The 14,334-nt window shown below is 30.3% G+C and overlaps 2 protein-coding genes across 2 annotated transcripts; one reads left to right on the forward strand and one right to left on the reverse strand.

The window, feature by feature from the left end:
* Positions 1 to 3,319: 3,319 nt before the first annotated feature.
* On the forward strand, positions 3,320 to 5,327 carry LOC107941981 (early nodulin-like protein 3). The gene is made up of 2 exons (XM_016875617.2): positions 3,320 to 4,038; positions 4,573 to 5,327. The coding sequence occupies exons 1-2, from the start codon at positions 3,837 to 3,839 to the stop codon at positions 5,097 to 5,099; spliced, it is 729 nt and encodes a 242-aa protein (XP_016731106.1). The 5' UTR covers positions 3,320 to 3,836; the 3' UTR covers positions 5,100 to 5,327.
* A 1,204-nt stretch (positions 5,328 to 6,531) lies between these two features.
* On the reverse strand, positions 6,532 to 12,113 carry LOC107941987 (protein disulfide-isomerase 5-3). Its single transcript, XM_016875622.2, has 15 exons — positions 11,879 to 12,113; positions 11,349 to 11,439; positions 11,012 to 11,106; positions 10,295 to 10,352; positions 9,710 to 9,894; positions 9,521 to 9,578; positions 9,094 to 9,134; positions 8,930 to 9,004; positions 8,595 to 8,651; positions 8,235 to 8,301; positions 7,993 to 8,127; positions 7,381 to 7,602; positions 6,978 to 7,139; positions 6,817 to 6,894; positions 6,532 to 6,732 (listed from the first exon to the last, which is right to left on the reverse strand). The coding sequence occupies exons 1-15, from the start codon at positions 11,917 to 11,919 to the stop codon at positions 6,655 to 6,657; spliced, it is 1,443 nt and encodes a 480-aa protein (XP_016731111.2). The 5' UTR covers positions 11,920 to 12,113; the 3' UTR covers positions 6,532 to 6,654.
* Positions 12,114 to 14,334: the final 2,221 nt, after the last annotated feature.

The following is a 14,334-nucleotide window of genomic DNA, read 5'->3' on the forward strand; positions in this document are numbered from 1 at the left end:
AAAAGGGATTTTCATTCTTGGGCTGTTTTTAAATGCTTATTTTTGTAATTACAAACCGTTTTCCCTTCTTTTTCTCTGCTTCTTGTCTAAATTTAACCGCCAATTTCCCTGCTTTTTCTGATGTCCTAAATTTAAATCTCTTTTAATGTTTATTTTGACTTTTTAATTTGACATTTTCTTTATGTTGTTTTCTTTCTCTCTAGAAGATTAAACTTTCAATAACTGAAAAAAAAAAACAGAATACAGTTGTAAACCCCATACCATCACTCAAACAAAAATTATAAACCGGTTAGACTAGATCATACACCAAGTCATTCGTCTACATTCGAAAAGTGAAAGAGTTTGAGTAGTTCGAAAAATGAGTTTAAATAAAAAATAAGGCCTATTTTTTAAATGGGTCAAGCCTCAAGTAGAATTTTGTTGCTCGGGTTCAGCCTGGCCAGAATCAACTGTTTCGCTACTGTTTTATTGTTATTATATGGATATCGTATCTCTTGTTTTATTTACTTGTTAAATTGCAACTATCATAGTGTTATTTAAGTATAAAGATTTTTTAATATATTTTCAATTTTTTAGAAAATATTTATTTTAATTTTTTTAGTGTATTTGATGTATTATATTTTTCAAATTAAAAAAAATTAATACAAGTAAGTTGAATCAGGTTTGGGTTTAACATTTTTAATCTAGGTCGGGGTTGGACAAAATTTTAAGCATAGAAAACAACTCTAAATTTTTGCATCAACCCGACTCGACCCATGATCAGTTCTATAACTCTTGGAATTTTACAAATAAAAACATCATCAAATAAAAATTGTGATATTTAAAATAAAGTTTTGATGGTAAAAAAGTTATAAGTCTAATTAAAATAATTTTATTTTGGATATTGTATAATTAGAGGGCTAATAATAATACACACTATGTTCAAAAGGAACTACTCAGATAAAGACTTATTACTTGCTTCTCCGAAAGTTTAAACCCAAAATAAATTGTATTACTGAAAGTTTATGTATATATGTGATAGAAATAATTAAGCTAACAAAATGAAAGGGTTTTTTTTTAATTAAAAGTGTTACTAAATTATAATATTAAATTATAAAATTTATAAAATAAATATCTTTAGAAGGATAAAGCATAATTTTATTATAAATTTAAATAGTATAATATATATTAAATTGATAATAAAAATTTGAAAATTTTAGGGGTAAAGCACAATTTTACCACTAATTTAAATAATAATATAAAATATTAATTAGTATAATTTAAAATTTAAAAATTTTATAAGGGCCGGGCCCTGCCAGCCCACCATGTCTTCGCCATTGTGCTTTACGTTGTTGCAATCTATCATTTTTTAAAGTGCATATTTAGAAAATGAAAAACATATATTATATTTATATTTAAAAGTGTGATTTGATAATAAAAAAATTTTAGAATTTTTGAGATTTTTTATTTTTGAACAATCATATATGTTTTTTTTTTTGAGAAAATACTTAGAACTACTTATAGTCCCTCTCCAACCCATAAATAGGAAGATAATGCGGTTTAGCGCACTCGAACTTATATCTTCCTACTTTGACAACAATACTCATGTCAATCGAATTAAGACTCAATCGAATTTTTGAGATTTTAACCATGACTGAATTTGGTTTAGATTTATTTTGATGAATTGTTTAAATATTATTTTGATTATTTGTTAATATTTACTTTTAAAAATTTTCACTATTATTTGTGATGAAATTCGAATATAAAATTAATAGTTTTGATTATATTAATTTTTATATTTTAATTAAAATTATATTCGATTTTTAATATTAAATTTTTACAATATTGTTACGTATGTACCATAATTTTGTGTTTATTATGAGCATGATTAATATTTCTCATGTCATGCATGTATTAGATGTAAATATAATATATCAAAAAAAGAATATAGGCATAATAATTTATTTAATCTTTTAATTTTATATAAAAAAATATTTTTAATTTTTCATTTAATTTTTCGTTTTTTTAGTTTTTTAACTTGTATTATTTGTCAAATCATTCCAAAATGAATGTAAAAGTTAACGTCTATTAACTTTGCTGACGTGACACCCACATGCATGTTATATCAACAATTAATTAATTTTTTAAAATTGAAAAATATATTTTTATAATTTTTATACATTTTTTAATAATATTAATAACTTATATAATAATTTTTTTATTTTTTTAATATTAAAAAATTAATTAATTGTTGATGTGGCATCCACGTGTATGCCATGTAAAGGGCTAAAAGAGGCGATAGATTAAATGAATGGCTAAAATAATTTTTTTTTGTAAAATTTGAAAACCAAATAAGTTATTATGCCAAGAATATTAGATTTTTTATGCAATGTCTAGAATTACTTATAATCCATCCTCAACCTTGAAGTAGAAGGATAAATAAGCTTCAATGCGCTCGAAGCCACATCTTTTTGCACTGGCAATAATATCGACGCCAATTGAACTAAAACTCGATTAACAACAATAACAGAAAATAAAAACTATATTCAATACAGATATGTTGGATTTTGTTTAAAAAAATATTATATCTCATATCTAAAGTCATATAAGTATGAGGAATGAAATTCAACAATTAAGATGTGCTAACCTGTCTCCATCTCAAGCACTCTTTTTCTTTTTCCTTTTCCTTTTTCTTTGTTATTTTAGAATTTATCTAAAATAAAAGAAAATCTAAGAATGCAAACCCAATTTTTTTTTTGGTTGTTAATTCGATATTTTAAAGTTATATTTTACAGTCATATCGAACAATTATTATTATAAATAATCATTATATATACTGAACTAAATAATTAATTCATCAATACATGATTCGCACAACGCATTTAAAATATTTGAACTTTAACTTTACCATTTCAATCAAGACATCGTTGACACAACTTATATTTACTATGAATTACTACAATAACATTAATTATATAAAAAAATTTGCATATTTTCTATTGGTGAAAGCAAATTCCATTGATGTATGTAGAATTTCAATGGTTTAACCCAAAGGAAAGACATGGATATTCTTGTGTATGATCAAGCAAAGCATATATTCAATATATATATAAAAAGAAGATTCATATAAACTATAAGAGGGAGAAGATTTATACTTTGGTCCAGAAACCAAGAAATCCTCAAAGCAAAAAAGAAAGAGAATATATGGAAAAGAAACAAAAGCTTGTAAGCCACAGTTTATATAGTTTTGGGTTTATTGCATAATATGTTCTCAAAGTATAGATTAGATTTTAAAGTGGCCCTACATTTCAAAATGCTCTAATTGAGTTCTTAAAGTATCATTTCCGTATCAATCAGGTCCTTCCATTGGCTCGGGCACTAAATGCTAACTTAGATCTGACATGGAGTGTATTTAAAATACGTAAACATGTGTGTACCTATTGTGTAAACAATTTGAATCTAACGTGTTGAAAAAAAAAAGACAATCTCAGTAAAATTTAGGAGGGCACATGAGATCTAAGGTGTCCATGTGATAAATAAACATGTTTTAAATATGCTACATGTCATATCGCGCTACAATTTAATGCCCAAGCTAAAAGCTAAGCTGACAAAAGGGCCTAGTTGATACAATATTGATACTTTGAGAACTCAATTAAAGCATTTTAAAATTTCGAGACGAATTTAGAATTTGAGCTATAGTTTGAGGACATCTGGTGCAATTAACCCTAGATTGTTTTTCATGCAAGTTGGCCTACAAAAACCCTGGTATAGGCACCCATTGTTGTCACCAAAGTTTCAGTTTGTTTTGGTTGAAAACACATATAGAGATATTGTTTTGTTTTGTTTTGGTTTTAGGAATGGCAAACTCCATTTTGAGAACATTAGATTATGAAAGCAAAGGATTTGTAGCAGTGGGGCTGCTTTGTTTGATGATGATGATGATTCAAAAGGGTTATGCAAGAGAATTCCAAGTGAATTGGGGTCTTCATAGTGGCTCCAATGCTCAAACTTACAATCAATGGGCTGAACACAACAGATTTCAGATTGGTGACTCACTTGGTAAGTTGCTAATATCCACAATACAAATCACATTTTGAAGAACACATTTGAGAAAAAGGAAAGTCATAAGGTTTAAAAAGATAATTCAATAGTTTAATTATTTCTTACAATCAAGTCTGAACTTAATTGTGAAATTGTCCAAAACCCATTATTTTTATAAAGTAACAAATATTATTTAGATGGTGTTTTTTTTGTCTTTTTTTTTATATAAAATATAAAATATATATATACATATGATAATATTTGAACCTAAAATCTCGCAAATTTGATATATTGATTAGGTTACCTTTATATGACATGACATATAATAGACGGAAAATAAATGTATTAAATTGATAAATTTTAAGGAAAATTAGCAATGATAATAATCAATGGATCAGGGTTTTAAAATTGAAAAGGTAAAAGGATCTAATTTTGAACTTTCTAAAGGTATATATAGACTAAAATCTCAAATTTTATATAAGTACAGGGACTAAGTATATGTAAAAGTACTTTGTTTGCGATGTAATGTATGTGTGCTATGATATGCCACAGTGTTTAACTACGCACCAAAAGAAGATTCAGTGCTATATGTGAGTGAGGATGCCTACAAGAACTGCAATGTAGAGTCACCCTGGTCCAAATACACCGATGGCCACGCTGTTTTCTTATTGGATCATTCAGGGCCATACCATTTCATCAGTGGTACCAAAGGCAATTGCCAAAAGAACGAGAAGTTAGTGGTCGTCGTCTTAGCTGATCGGACCAACCGTTCTTCCACCGCAAACGTAACCAACGCTCCTTCTCCCGCGCCATCTGGTTCGGTCGATGTAATGGTGCCGTCTCCAGCACCCGTAAACGAAACCAATGCTCCTTCTCCTCCACCAACCGGTTCGACCAACGTAATGCCGCCGTCTCCGGCACCTTCTGCTGAGTCTCCACCGACGGGGACAGTGGAGGTTAACCCGACACCGGCACCGAGTGAAGAGTCACATCCACCAAATGTTGCAACTTCTTTGAGGTGGATGAGTACTACAATGGGAACAGTGTTGGTGGCTTCAACTCTTGTTTTAGGGTTCTAAGTGGGACGTTCTTCCTTTATTACTACTATTATTAATTTTTTTGATATATTTATTTTGTTTGATTTTCCTCAGTTTGTGTCTATTAGGTTAAAATGGGTTTTTTCTTTTCATGATTATTGATTGTTAAAGAAAAACAGAAGGAAGAAGCTTTATATATAGTGTGTATAATATTTGGTGTGTACTTGTTTGTAAACACATAAATAAATGGATTTTATACCTTTTAGGATATCAACTTCCTTCCTCTCTTTTTTTTAGTTTCTCAATAAATAAGCGAACCCAATAATTAATCTTCTGTATTTGGTATTAAGGGTAGATGTTGATTATGAGTTTTAAAATTGCTCCATACTCATAGCAAGGATCAAACCCTCGATCACTGATTAAGATAGTAAAAACTATTGCCATCTCACCTAACTCTCGTGGTTTCTCTCCTCTTTTCATGTGATAAAAAATTTGTTTCATCTTTCTTAAATAGGTTTTATTTACTAATCTTTATTTCAAATAAAAATTTGATTTCAACTAAAAATGTGGAGTTTATTTGAATAGTTAAATATTCTTTTATGAAAAAATATTTTTGTAAACTACGAGGGGTTCTTTTTTTCTTTTTGTCAAAATCGATGAAGTTTAAAAACTCCACAAATAAAATTGAGTGATAACCGGTGAAGATAGATTGTACGGTATGGTTAAAAAAATTAAAAAATACATATATATATATACAAAATAAAAAAGACATATAACAATTTTTTAACTCTACTTCCAGAGTTTTCTTTTTTCCGCTCATTAAGGATCTTATTTTTAATTTTAATTTTCATATATATATTAATTCTATCAAATGGCCCAAAAATCAATCAAATTTTTAATTGATCCTCAAATTTTAGTATAACTCCAATCACATCCTTTTTTCCCAATCATTCCATTAACTTTTCTATTACATGTCTCTTAGTGACATGTATCAAACTGGGTTTGACACGTATGATTTAAAAAAAAATTCTTCTCATTTTTCATTATTCTTTTCTTTTTTTTTTACGTAGTAAATACAAACACAAATAATATATATGGTAAATAAAATAAATTTTAAATTCATAATTAATTACAATATTATTTAATTTTATTGTTTTCATAAAAATAATTACCTTTTCTTTTATATAAAAAATAAATCATAATTATAAATAATATTTTATTACAACGGAAGGAACTGATTAGAACAACATAATAGTTTAAGGAGTTATTTAGAACATTTTAAAGTTAAAAAATCAATTTAAAATTTGGGTCAGTTTGGGAGTAATTATTTAAAATAAAATAAAAATAGCACTATACTCTCCCTCTTCTCTTGGGAAACGTCCACATGTTTCTCAAAGGGGAAAGAAGATCAAAGTTCTTGCATTGATGATGGGGGATTCCAAATATCTATACCGAAATTATTTCCAACTGCAACTAGAAATAGAACTCTTGGGTTTCGTTTTTATACGTAAAAGAGGGCTACATTCCCATTCTGTTTCCTTAAAATAATCCTCACTAATTAGATTTTTCTTTACACATCATTTCTTTAACCTCTCTATCAAAAGTTTTTCCCTAATTCTACTTTCTTCATCAACCTAATTGTATTGTGTAATATTGAATCCAATATCCCAGCTACCTGCAAATTTAAACACCAATGACCGTGGATTTCGTGTAAAGTAAAAAAGAACAGCGGTTCGGGACATGGTGCTAAGATACTAACCGTGAAAACGCCTCCTATTATAGCACAGACATTGGTGAGGAAGTGTGAGAACGATTTTGGGTTTTCTGTTATCAAAACCTGCATACAAAATCGAATGAAAAACAAGAAGAATGGAAGGTAAAAGCTTTGTTAAAAATTATTAAAGCAGTTTGGAAAATAACCTGCATTGGAGATAACTCGAAATGAAATTTCACAACAGGTATGTATATGCTCTGTGCCAGACTGCTGTGTGCGGTGTACTCATATTCCTCAATTAACGTATGTTCCCGAGAAGATTTTCTTGTAGCTACCTCTGTTTTGACTATTTGAAGGTAATGCTCTATCTGAAAATGAAGTTAAGAAAGGTGATTAGTTACATTCATTTACGAGTTTTAGATTATTAAGGATTTCTTAGAACAGAATACTCTGTATTCTCAACCAAGGTCGATGCCCATCTTACTCAGCCACAGAGGTAAAACATCATTTGCTTTGACAAAGATGCGTATAAAATGCTCATGGTCAACCATGTTACTTAAAGAGATAAAATCATTGGAAGGAAAGGACTGTATAAAAGAACAAACTTACAGTAACATTTGCACCTAAATCCCGGTGATTAATGAACAACCGACCATTCAACCTGTCATGGCTTCTCCCAAGATAAGGTATTAATCTCTTTGCATCACTCAGTAACCGAGGTGAAATCGTTTTACCAAACGAAAGATGGTTAATGACATGAGACATGTTCATTTTAGAAGTATCAAAAGAATGGGCTCCTGAACGAGCAGAGATGATAAGATTGCCGGGAACCTGCAAAGTGCAAGTCACTTAATACTTTGAGGTATATGAAGTAAAACAGTTCAGATTTCTGAATTGGCAAAAGTTTGAGATCAAAGAGGCGATGTAACCTATGTTGCTCCAATTATTCATTTTTGTAAAAGTACCTATGTCCGACACTCATGTATGACACATGGATATGGGAATATGACCTCCAAATACATGAAAAAACCTTAGATAATCTGACCATACCTGTGTCAGACACATACCATATCCTACACTGACACTTGAGTCTGAGTAATGTAGGATATAACAACATTTCTACGGCTCATGTATCTCAATGGTAAACATAAACGATTGGACAAAATAATTACAAGTAAAAAATCCAAAGGTCAGTTTCTAATTTAGTATCGTGATTATTACCTTCTTTACACGGACATATCCTTCAATTCTGCATCCTCCGGTCAATGGTGCTGGTCGTTTTGTTATATTGGATTTATCCTCTAAAGCCAGCCTTCGGTTCTCTCGTGGAATAGAAGCAACCAAATCTTCCATCGCCTGAAAGAAACAGACAACTGCATTAGGTCATGCATGCACGTTTATCTTATAAGATTTCTATAACTGAACTGTAAAAACAAATGGCCAATTCAAAACTAGTCGTGTACCTTAACCAGGGTTTCTGTATCACGATCTCCATAATAAGATTCATGTTCATGGTGTCCGTGGTCCTCCCTGAAATGCATACAAAAAAAGGGTCAATCCACATTGAACATATAACATAAGGTTCAGCAGCACTAATTAGCCTAGAAGAATGTAATAATCATCTAGTTGGTCAAAGGAAAGTGGAGGGTTAAACATATGCCTGAAAACATAGTACATAAATGAGTTTCACATACTGGAATATATTTTGTTGAGTAACAAGCAACATAAGGAAAAGGCCGAGGAAGAACGTGGAAAAATGGGGAGGACATTCAGTCATTTACATAAGGGTGAAAAAGGATATGTACTATAATACTTCCTATTACCTCAGATCACTGCCTTTACGGAAAATGCGAATGGATGGATACCCTTGGATGTGATGCCTGTATGAAGAACATAGACCTAGTGAGCATAGTAGTAATAAATGTGCCAGAAAAGGAAGAAAGAGATAAAGAGAGAAGATTAAACTTATGACAAAGCTAAGAAAAAGATGCAACGTTTGGGACTATTCCTATACTAGAAGCAAGAAAGCAATGTTTAAATATATATATCAGAAAGACTGACAGGCAACAATATGGAGGTCAAACAATGACATATAATCGTATTCTCAAACAAAGAAAACATTAATTTACATGAGAGAAAACATCAAACAAAGAAATACCTCCTACACAAGTCAACTTCTTCAGTGCAATCAACCTTGGCCAGAAGAATGCGCCCATCCGCTTCTGGATCATATCTGTAAAAGGCAAGGGTGCAAAATTCATGCCAAATCAATAAACTATCTATAAATTTACTCCATGGAGTAGAAATGATGTATGCTCAGACCTCTGCCTTATTATGTTAGCAGTTTTCTCCCATGATGGTTTCTGAAATGTAAAAAGTAAAATGGTGAGGCAAGGGTCCAATTATTTCTGGATGCTCTTTTTTGAATAAGTAGACAAACATGCATTTGCTTTCAAGGAAGACACAGAGCTTCAGAAAGTAAGGTCCTACTACAGAAAATATCACATCCCAAAATATATTAGAGTCATTAAAATGCTCAATAATCCAAAAGAAACAAAAGAGGGTTATTAAAATAAAAATGAAGTGCATAAAGTCACAAAATGGATTGTTAATAAGAGAAGAATTGGAAATCATATCACTATAACAAAAGTTGTGTATAATGACCACGGTATGTAGCCTAGTGTTAGACAATAATACTTTCTGCAAGCATCTTCAAGACAAAAGATCACACATGCTAATAGAAGATTACCAGGCGAATACTCCAGTAGCACCAAGGAGCAAAAAAATTGACAACTAAAATTGGATACCTGCAAAAAGAATAAAACAGTCAAATCAAGTACATAGAGGTATCACCAAAATTGGCATTTAGCAGAAAGATCCAAGTGGGAACACAATACACAAAATTAAATGGTTTGAAGCTTTGAATTAATCCACTTACACATGTGAAAGTTTGTCAAAGCTAACACCATTTAATGGTACAGCACCCTCAACAGTTTCTTCATCAACTTCATCTCCATGCTTAACAGAATGTGGAACAGGTCCAGAATGAAACTCAGCACCAGTAGGTCTTAAATGTTGATCTATTGAAAACTTTCGGATTGTTTTTGTTATATTCAACCTGTTCTGAAAACAGAAGACACAAATTTAGTCATATGGACCAAACTTTGAATGGTAAATGCTGCTGAGGAAAAACATTCAGGCTTCTTGAAGAATGAATAATGAAAAGTATACGGTCAAATACAAACAATATCCGGCATAAAATGGTGTGATGTACTTCATTTTATTTAGCAAAAAAAATATTTTCATATGAAATTCAAAATATATAGGGCACAACAGTATTAGCTCATCTTAAAGTTTTCTGACAGACTCTATATTGCGCATTTAAAGTGCAATTTTAAGCTTGCAGATAGTAAAAAGCATCAGAGCAAAGCAAGGATCATCTTGCAAAAGATTTAGTACTAAACAGAAGCATTTTGCTTTTTCAATAAAATTAAGCAATTGAAACACTAATATAGGTACTTACAGTTCCCAAGACATCACTCACGTCAACAGATGCAAATTCACATGAGAGCGCTGGAAAACTGGAGATCAATTGGAATAGTTAGCGAACATAATTATCTATCATTAAAAATAAAGCTCAAACTATGTTCAAGGATATTACAGAAATGAAAAGATACATGCATATCAAGATAACCAACAGAATAGCAACCTACAACAGTTTAGAAGAAAAACCATATAAGTATGATCAAATAAATCTTGATTTACATGCAGCAATCTAATCCCAACATTTCTTGGAAAAAAAAAAGGGGCGGGGGGGGGGAATCTGTATAGAAATCTCAATAGCAGTATAAAGTACCATTGGAACCATAATGCAATGGATCTCATTGTTTATGTGCTAGTCAAGCAAGAATGTTGCAATTGAGTTAGGACCCCAATTGCATGGGGGATCTCTTTTCACGCTAAGCTCAATTGAAAAGAAATGTGAGATCTACCAGATTGTAAGTACATTTCTCATCACTAGGAATTTAACACAGTTCAAACCACCCATGCCCATTACGCTAATGTGCCATCAGTATCAATAAAGATAAGCAGTAAAAGCTTATATAAGCACATGCTCAATCTACAAAATACAATTACACTCTGCTTGTACTTTTGACATGAAGTTCACCTGGAACCTTCCATAATATTAGCCACAAATGAGAACATTGAAAAATAAGATTGCTACAGAAAATTAATGCACCTCATGTTAAAATCAATGCGTAGAAAGTCTCCATCAGAACTGTTGTCAACAATAACAGATGTAGAGGTGCTGACTGTAAAATAATTACTCAATTCCTGCAAAAGATATTTAATGGATTAAAACGTGTAGAGGAAAAGAACAGAGGAATCAATTTCATTTCAAGGAAAAAGTAGAACAAATGAACTAAAAATATATCGGATAAGTATCATCCGAGAAAAGAAAAGGAAATGGCAACAAATATTACGATAGAAGGATGTTGCAAAGGTGTTGTTTGGGATTTAAAATCAACCAACATGCGAAACCAAATCAAATTTGAGTAAATAGAAAAGCTGCTTACCATTCCAAATAAAAACATCATAGCCAATGCAGCTATGATGGATAACCCTGCACCGGATAAAGATGCCTCTGTTAAATCTCTAGGGATTTTCCTGCACATAGATGAAAAAATAATTAATAAAACACAAGTATCATTATAACATTTACTTAAACCCTGTAAAAACCCTAAGCATTACAGCAGATAATTTAGTCCACTATATGTGCTTCAACCGAAATAGCAAACAATATGCATACAAAAGAATTTAAGCTCATTCACCAAATTACTATCAAATTTTAGCAACCAAACAAGAAGTTTTCCACACGAATACAATCTAATGCTAGAACGTAATATTTTTTTTTCATTTTCCAGTAAATAAATGAACAAAATTTCAATCCAGATATAGCAAACAGCGATTAGTTTTGCTCTTTTTCTATAGTAAATGCTCGGATCCATTATACTAACAAACTTAACTTCATTTCAGCCAATAATCAGAAATCTTACTAGAAAAAAAATAACTGACAAATGAAAAAAGAGAACTGAGAGATCTGAACCTGTAGAAATCGACGGATTTGATCTTGCTTGAAGAAATCATGACTGATTTTAATCAATCGGAATCAGATTTTTTTCAAGAGAATTTTTTTTTTGAAAAAGATAAAAATAAAGATAAAAATAAAAAAGAGGAATTTAAATCCCAAGAGATCTAGCAATGGAGAAACTTATTTTTCCAGATACTATAAAGAGTGAGGGATGAGCAAAGTCGTTTTATGTTTTAACTACTTTAACTCTCCTGCGTTTTTATTCGGGGTTTTTCATTTTCTATATTAGATATTTTTTTTAAAAAAAAACAGGGTTTTCAATTGGGTTAAATTACAAAATATCCTAAACTATATTACATTACTCAAAATAATACTTAATTTATACTTCGTTACTCAAATTACCTTAGCTGTAAAAAAAAAATTCTCTTTTAATTCTCTTCTTTTTAATCCTCCCATCATTTTGGTTCTATTCAACTTCTTCTCGGCATTTAGATTTCATGTTCTGTACGTGCTTTTATTATTATAGAGGTTCACCTAACATTAACTATTTTATGCAAAGCATATAGAAAATAACAAAAAGAAAATTATTTTTAAGAAAAATAATACACAAGTTTTGATCAGGGTGAAAAATGAATCGAAATCAAAATCCAAAAAAAGAAAGAAAGCTTGCCAGAATTTGGGTTTTGTCGTCGAAAACTGAGTTTGGATGAGTTTTTCGACAAGTTCTTGAGTTTTTTTTGTAATTGGAGTTCTTAGATGAACAAAAGAGATGAATATGTTTATATTTTTTTTAATTAAAAAATTGTCACGTGTCACAAAATAATTGACTAAGAGATTTTGTTTTACCGGTGGAGTAATTTGGGTGATAGATAAAATTTTGGTTGCAGAATATAGTTTATATACCACTTGTGACAAAAAAAAGTTTAGGTATCAATTTGGGAAAGACATTATAGTTTAGGTATCACTTTGGACATAAAGTATAGTTTAGGAATAGTTGTGAGAAAAAAAATTAAGTATCAAATTATAAAAAAATGATATAATTTAAGTACCAATTCGTGGTTTAAGGTTTTTTTTTTAAATTTTAATAACCAGGATTTAATCACTGTGGGTCTTAGAATCTGCCACTTAGGATAATCGTCTTTAATTTTGGCTGATATTGAGATTGCGATTGGAGTCAAAAGTCAAAATAAACACCATGGACTTTCGAAGTTACTTGCACAGTACATTTTTTAGATTATAATTCAAATTTTATTTTTTTTAATTTTACAATACTTAAAAAATAACTAGTGGCATTAAAATTTAATAAGATTACTTCTTTATTTGAACAAATGTGATAAATACACGCGTGTTTAAAATTTGATTGGTCGATAATCTGTTGGCCTAATGACAAGAACATTATATTGTAGGCATGAGAGTCTGGGTTCAATTCCAAGCAATCACGTTCCCTCCCCAATTATCAAAAAATAAAATTGATGGAGGTATTTTAAATAAGTTTTATACCAAATTCTCACGGTGAGATGGATTATAGTAGAAAAGAATATGACTATTAAAGACATTAAATAATTTTAATTTACTTGATATTTATAAAATTTAAACATGTTTCCAATGTGAGTCATATATATGGAAAAGAAATAGAGACGCCACATCTTTCTCTATCCCTTACCAATTATTTAATGTCATTTCAGTATCTTTTTTTCATGCCATTGACACATTATTTTGGTAATTTTTTATCTTGAACCCTAAACTTTAAACTTTAGACTTTAGAATTTAAACCCTAAATTTTGGACTTTAAAACCTTAGACTTTGGATCCTAGACCTTAAACTTTGGACTCTAAACTCTAAATCTAGAGTTTAGGATCCAAGATTCGATTAGGATCCAAAAGTCAGGATTCATAAAAAAAATAGTGACAATGTGAATATTTGTATTCACATAAATTTCACCAAAATATCAAAGATTGCTCTATTGGAATTTTTTAAATGAAAGTGAGTATCTTTTTTACTCTAATTATTTCTTTGTTCATAATTCACTATAAATAAACTTTCATATGACTTATACTACAGTTAAGTCTATAGCAACAGATAATTTATCCATCAATATAACTTTATTTTTTTTGATCTAGACTCTCCCTAATATTATTCGAGGCTAGCCTACCTCTCTCCTAAGTACACCATCTACCATTAAACCCCAAATGGTGAATTCACATTCCTCCAACACATTACCTCCTCTTTTCTGAAAAGAGAACAATATTTCGTTAAAATTGTCTACCACCGGCCATGGTAGCGATTGATCCTGTCCCAACTGGAATAGCTACTTTGCCATTACACCGCCATTGTTGCGCTTATAAATTCTATACGGAGAATTCAGAAAAAAACCTTATAAATTCCATTACAAAGCTTCCTTCAATATACCCAAGTGAAAAGAATCATCAAGATTATCTGGGACTGAAAACTTAAATCTGAGCAAGCATTAA

This window comes from Gossypium hirsutum, chromosome D05, assembly GCF_007990345.1.
Source record: "Gossypium hirsutum isolate 1008001.06 chromosome D05, Gossypium_hirsutum_v2.1, whole genome shotgun sequence".
NCBI classification, from domain to species: Eukaryota; Viridiplantae; Streptophyta; class Magnoliopsida; order Malvales; family Malvaceae; genus Gossypium; species Gossypium hirsutum.

Coding starts and splice junctions, on each gene's coding strand:
- LOC107941981 (XM_016875617.2), top strand. CDS start 3,837: ATGGCAAACTCCATTTTGAGAACATTAGATTATGAAAGCAAAGGATTT. Junction 4,039..4,572: donor TCAGATTGGTGACTCACTTG/GTAAGTTGCTAA, acceptor GATATGCCACAG/TGTTTAACTACGCACCAAAA.
- LOC107941987 (XM_016875622.2), bottom strand. CDS start 11,919: ATGATTTCTTCAAGCAAGATCAAATCCGTCGATTTCTACAG. Junction 10,353..11,011: donor CGCATTGATTTTAACATGAG/GTGCATTAATTT, acceptor ATTGATCTCCAG/TTTTCCAGCGCTCTCATGTG. Junction 6,895..6,977: donor TCGAGTTATCTCCAATGCAG/GTTATTTTCCAA, acceptor TTTTGTATGCAG/GTTTTGATAACAGAAAACCC.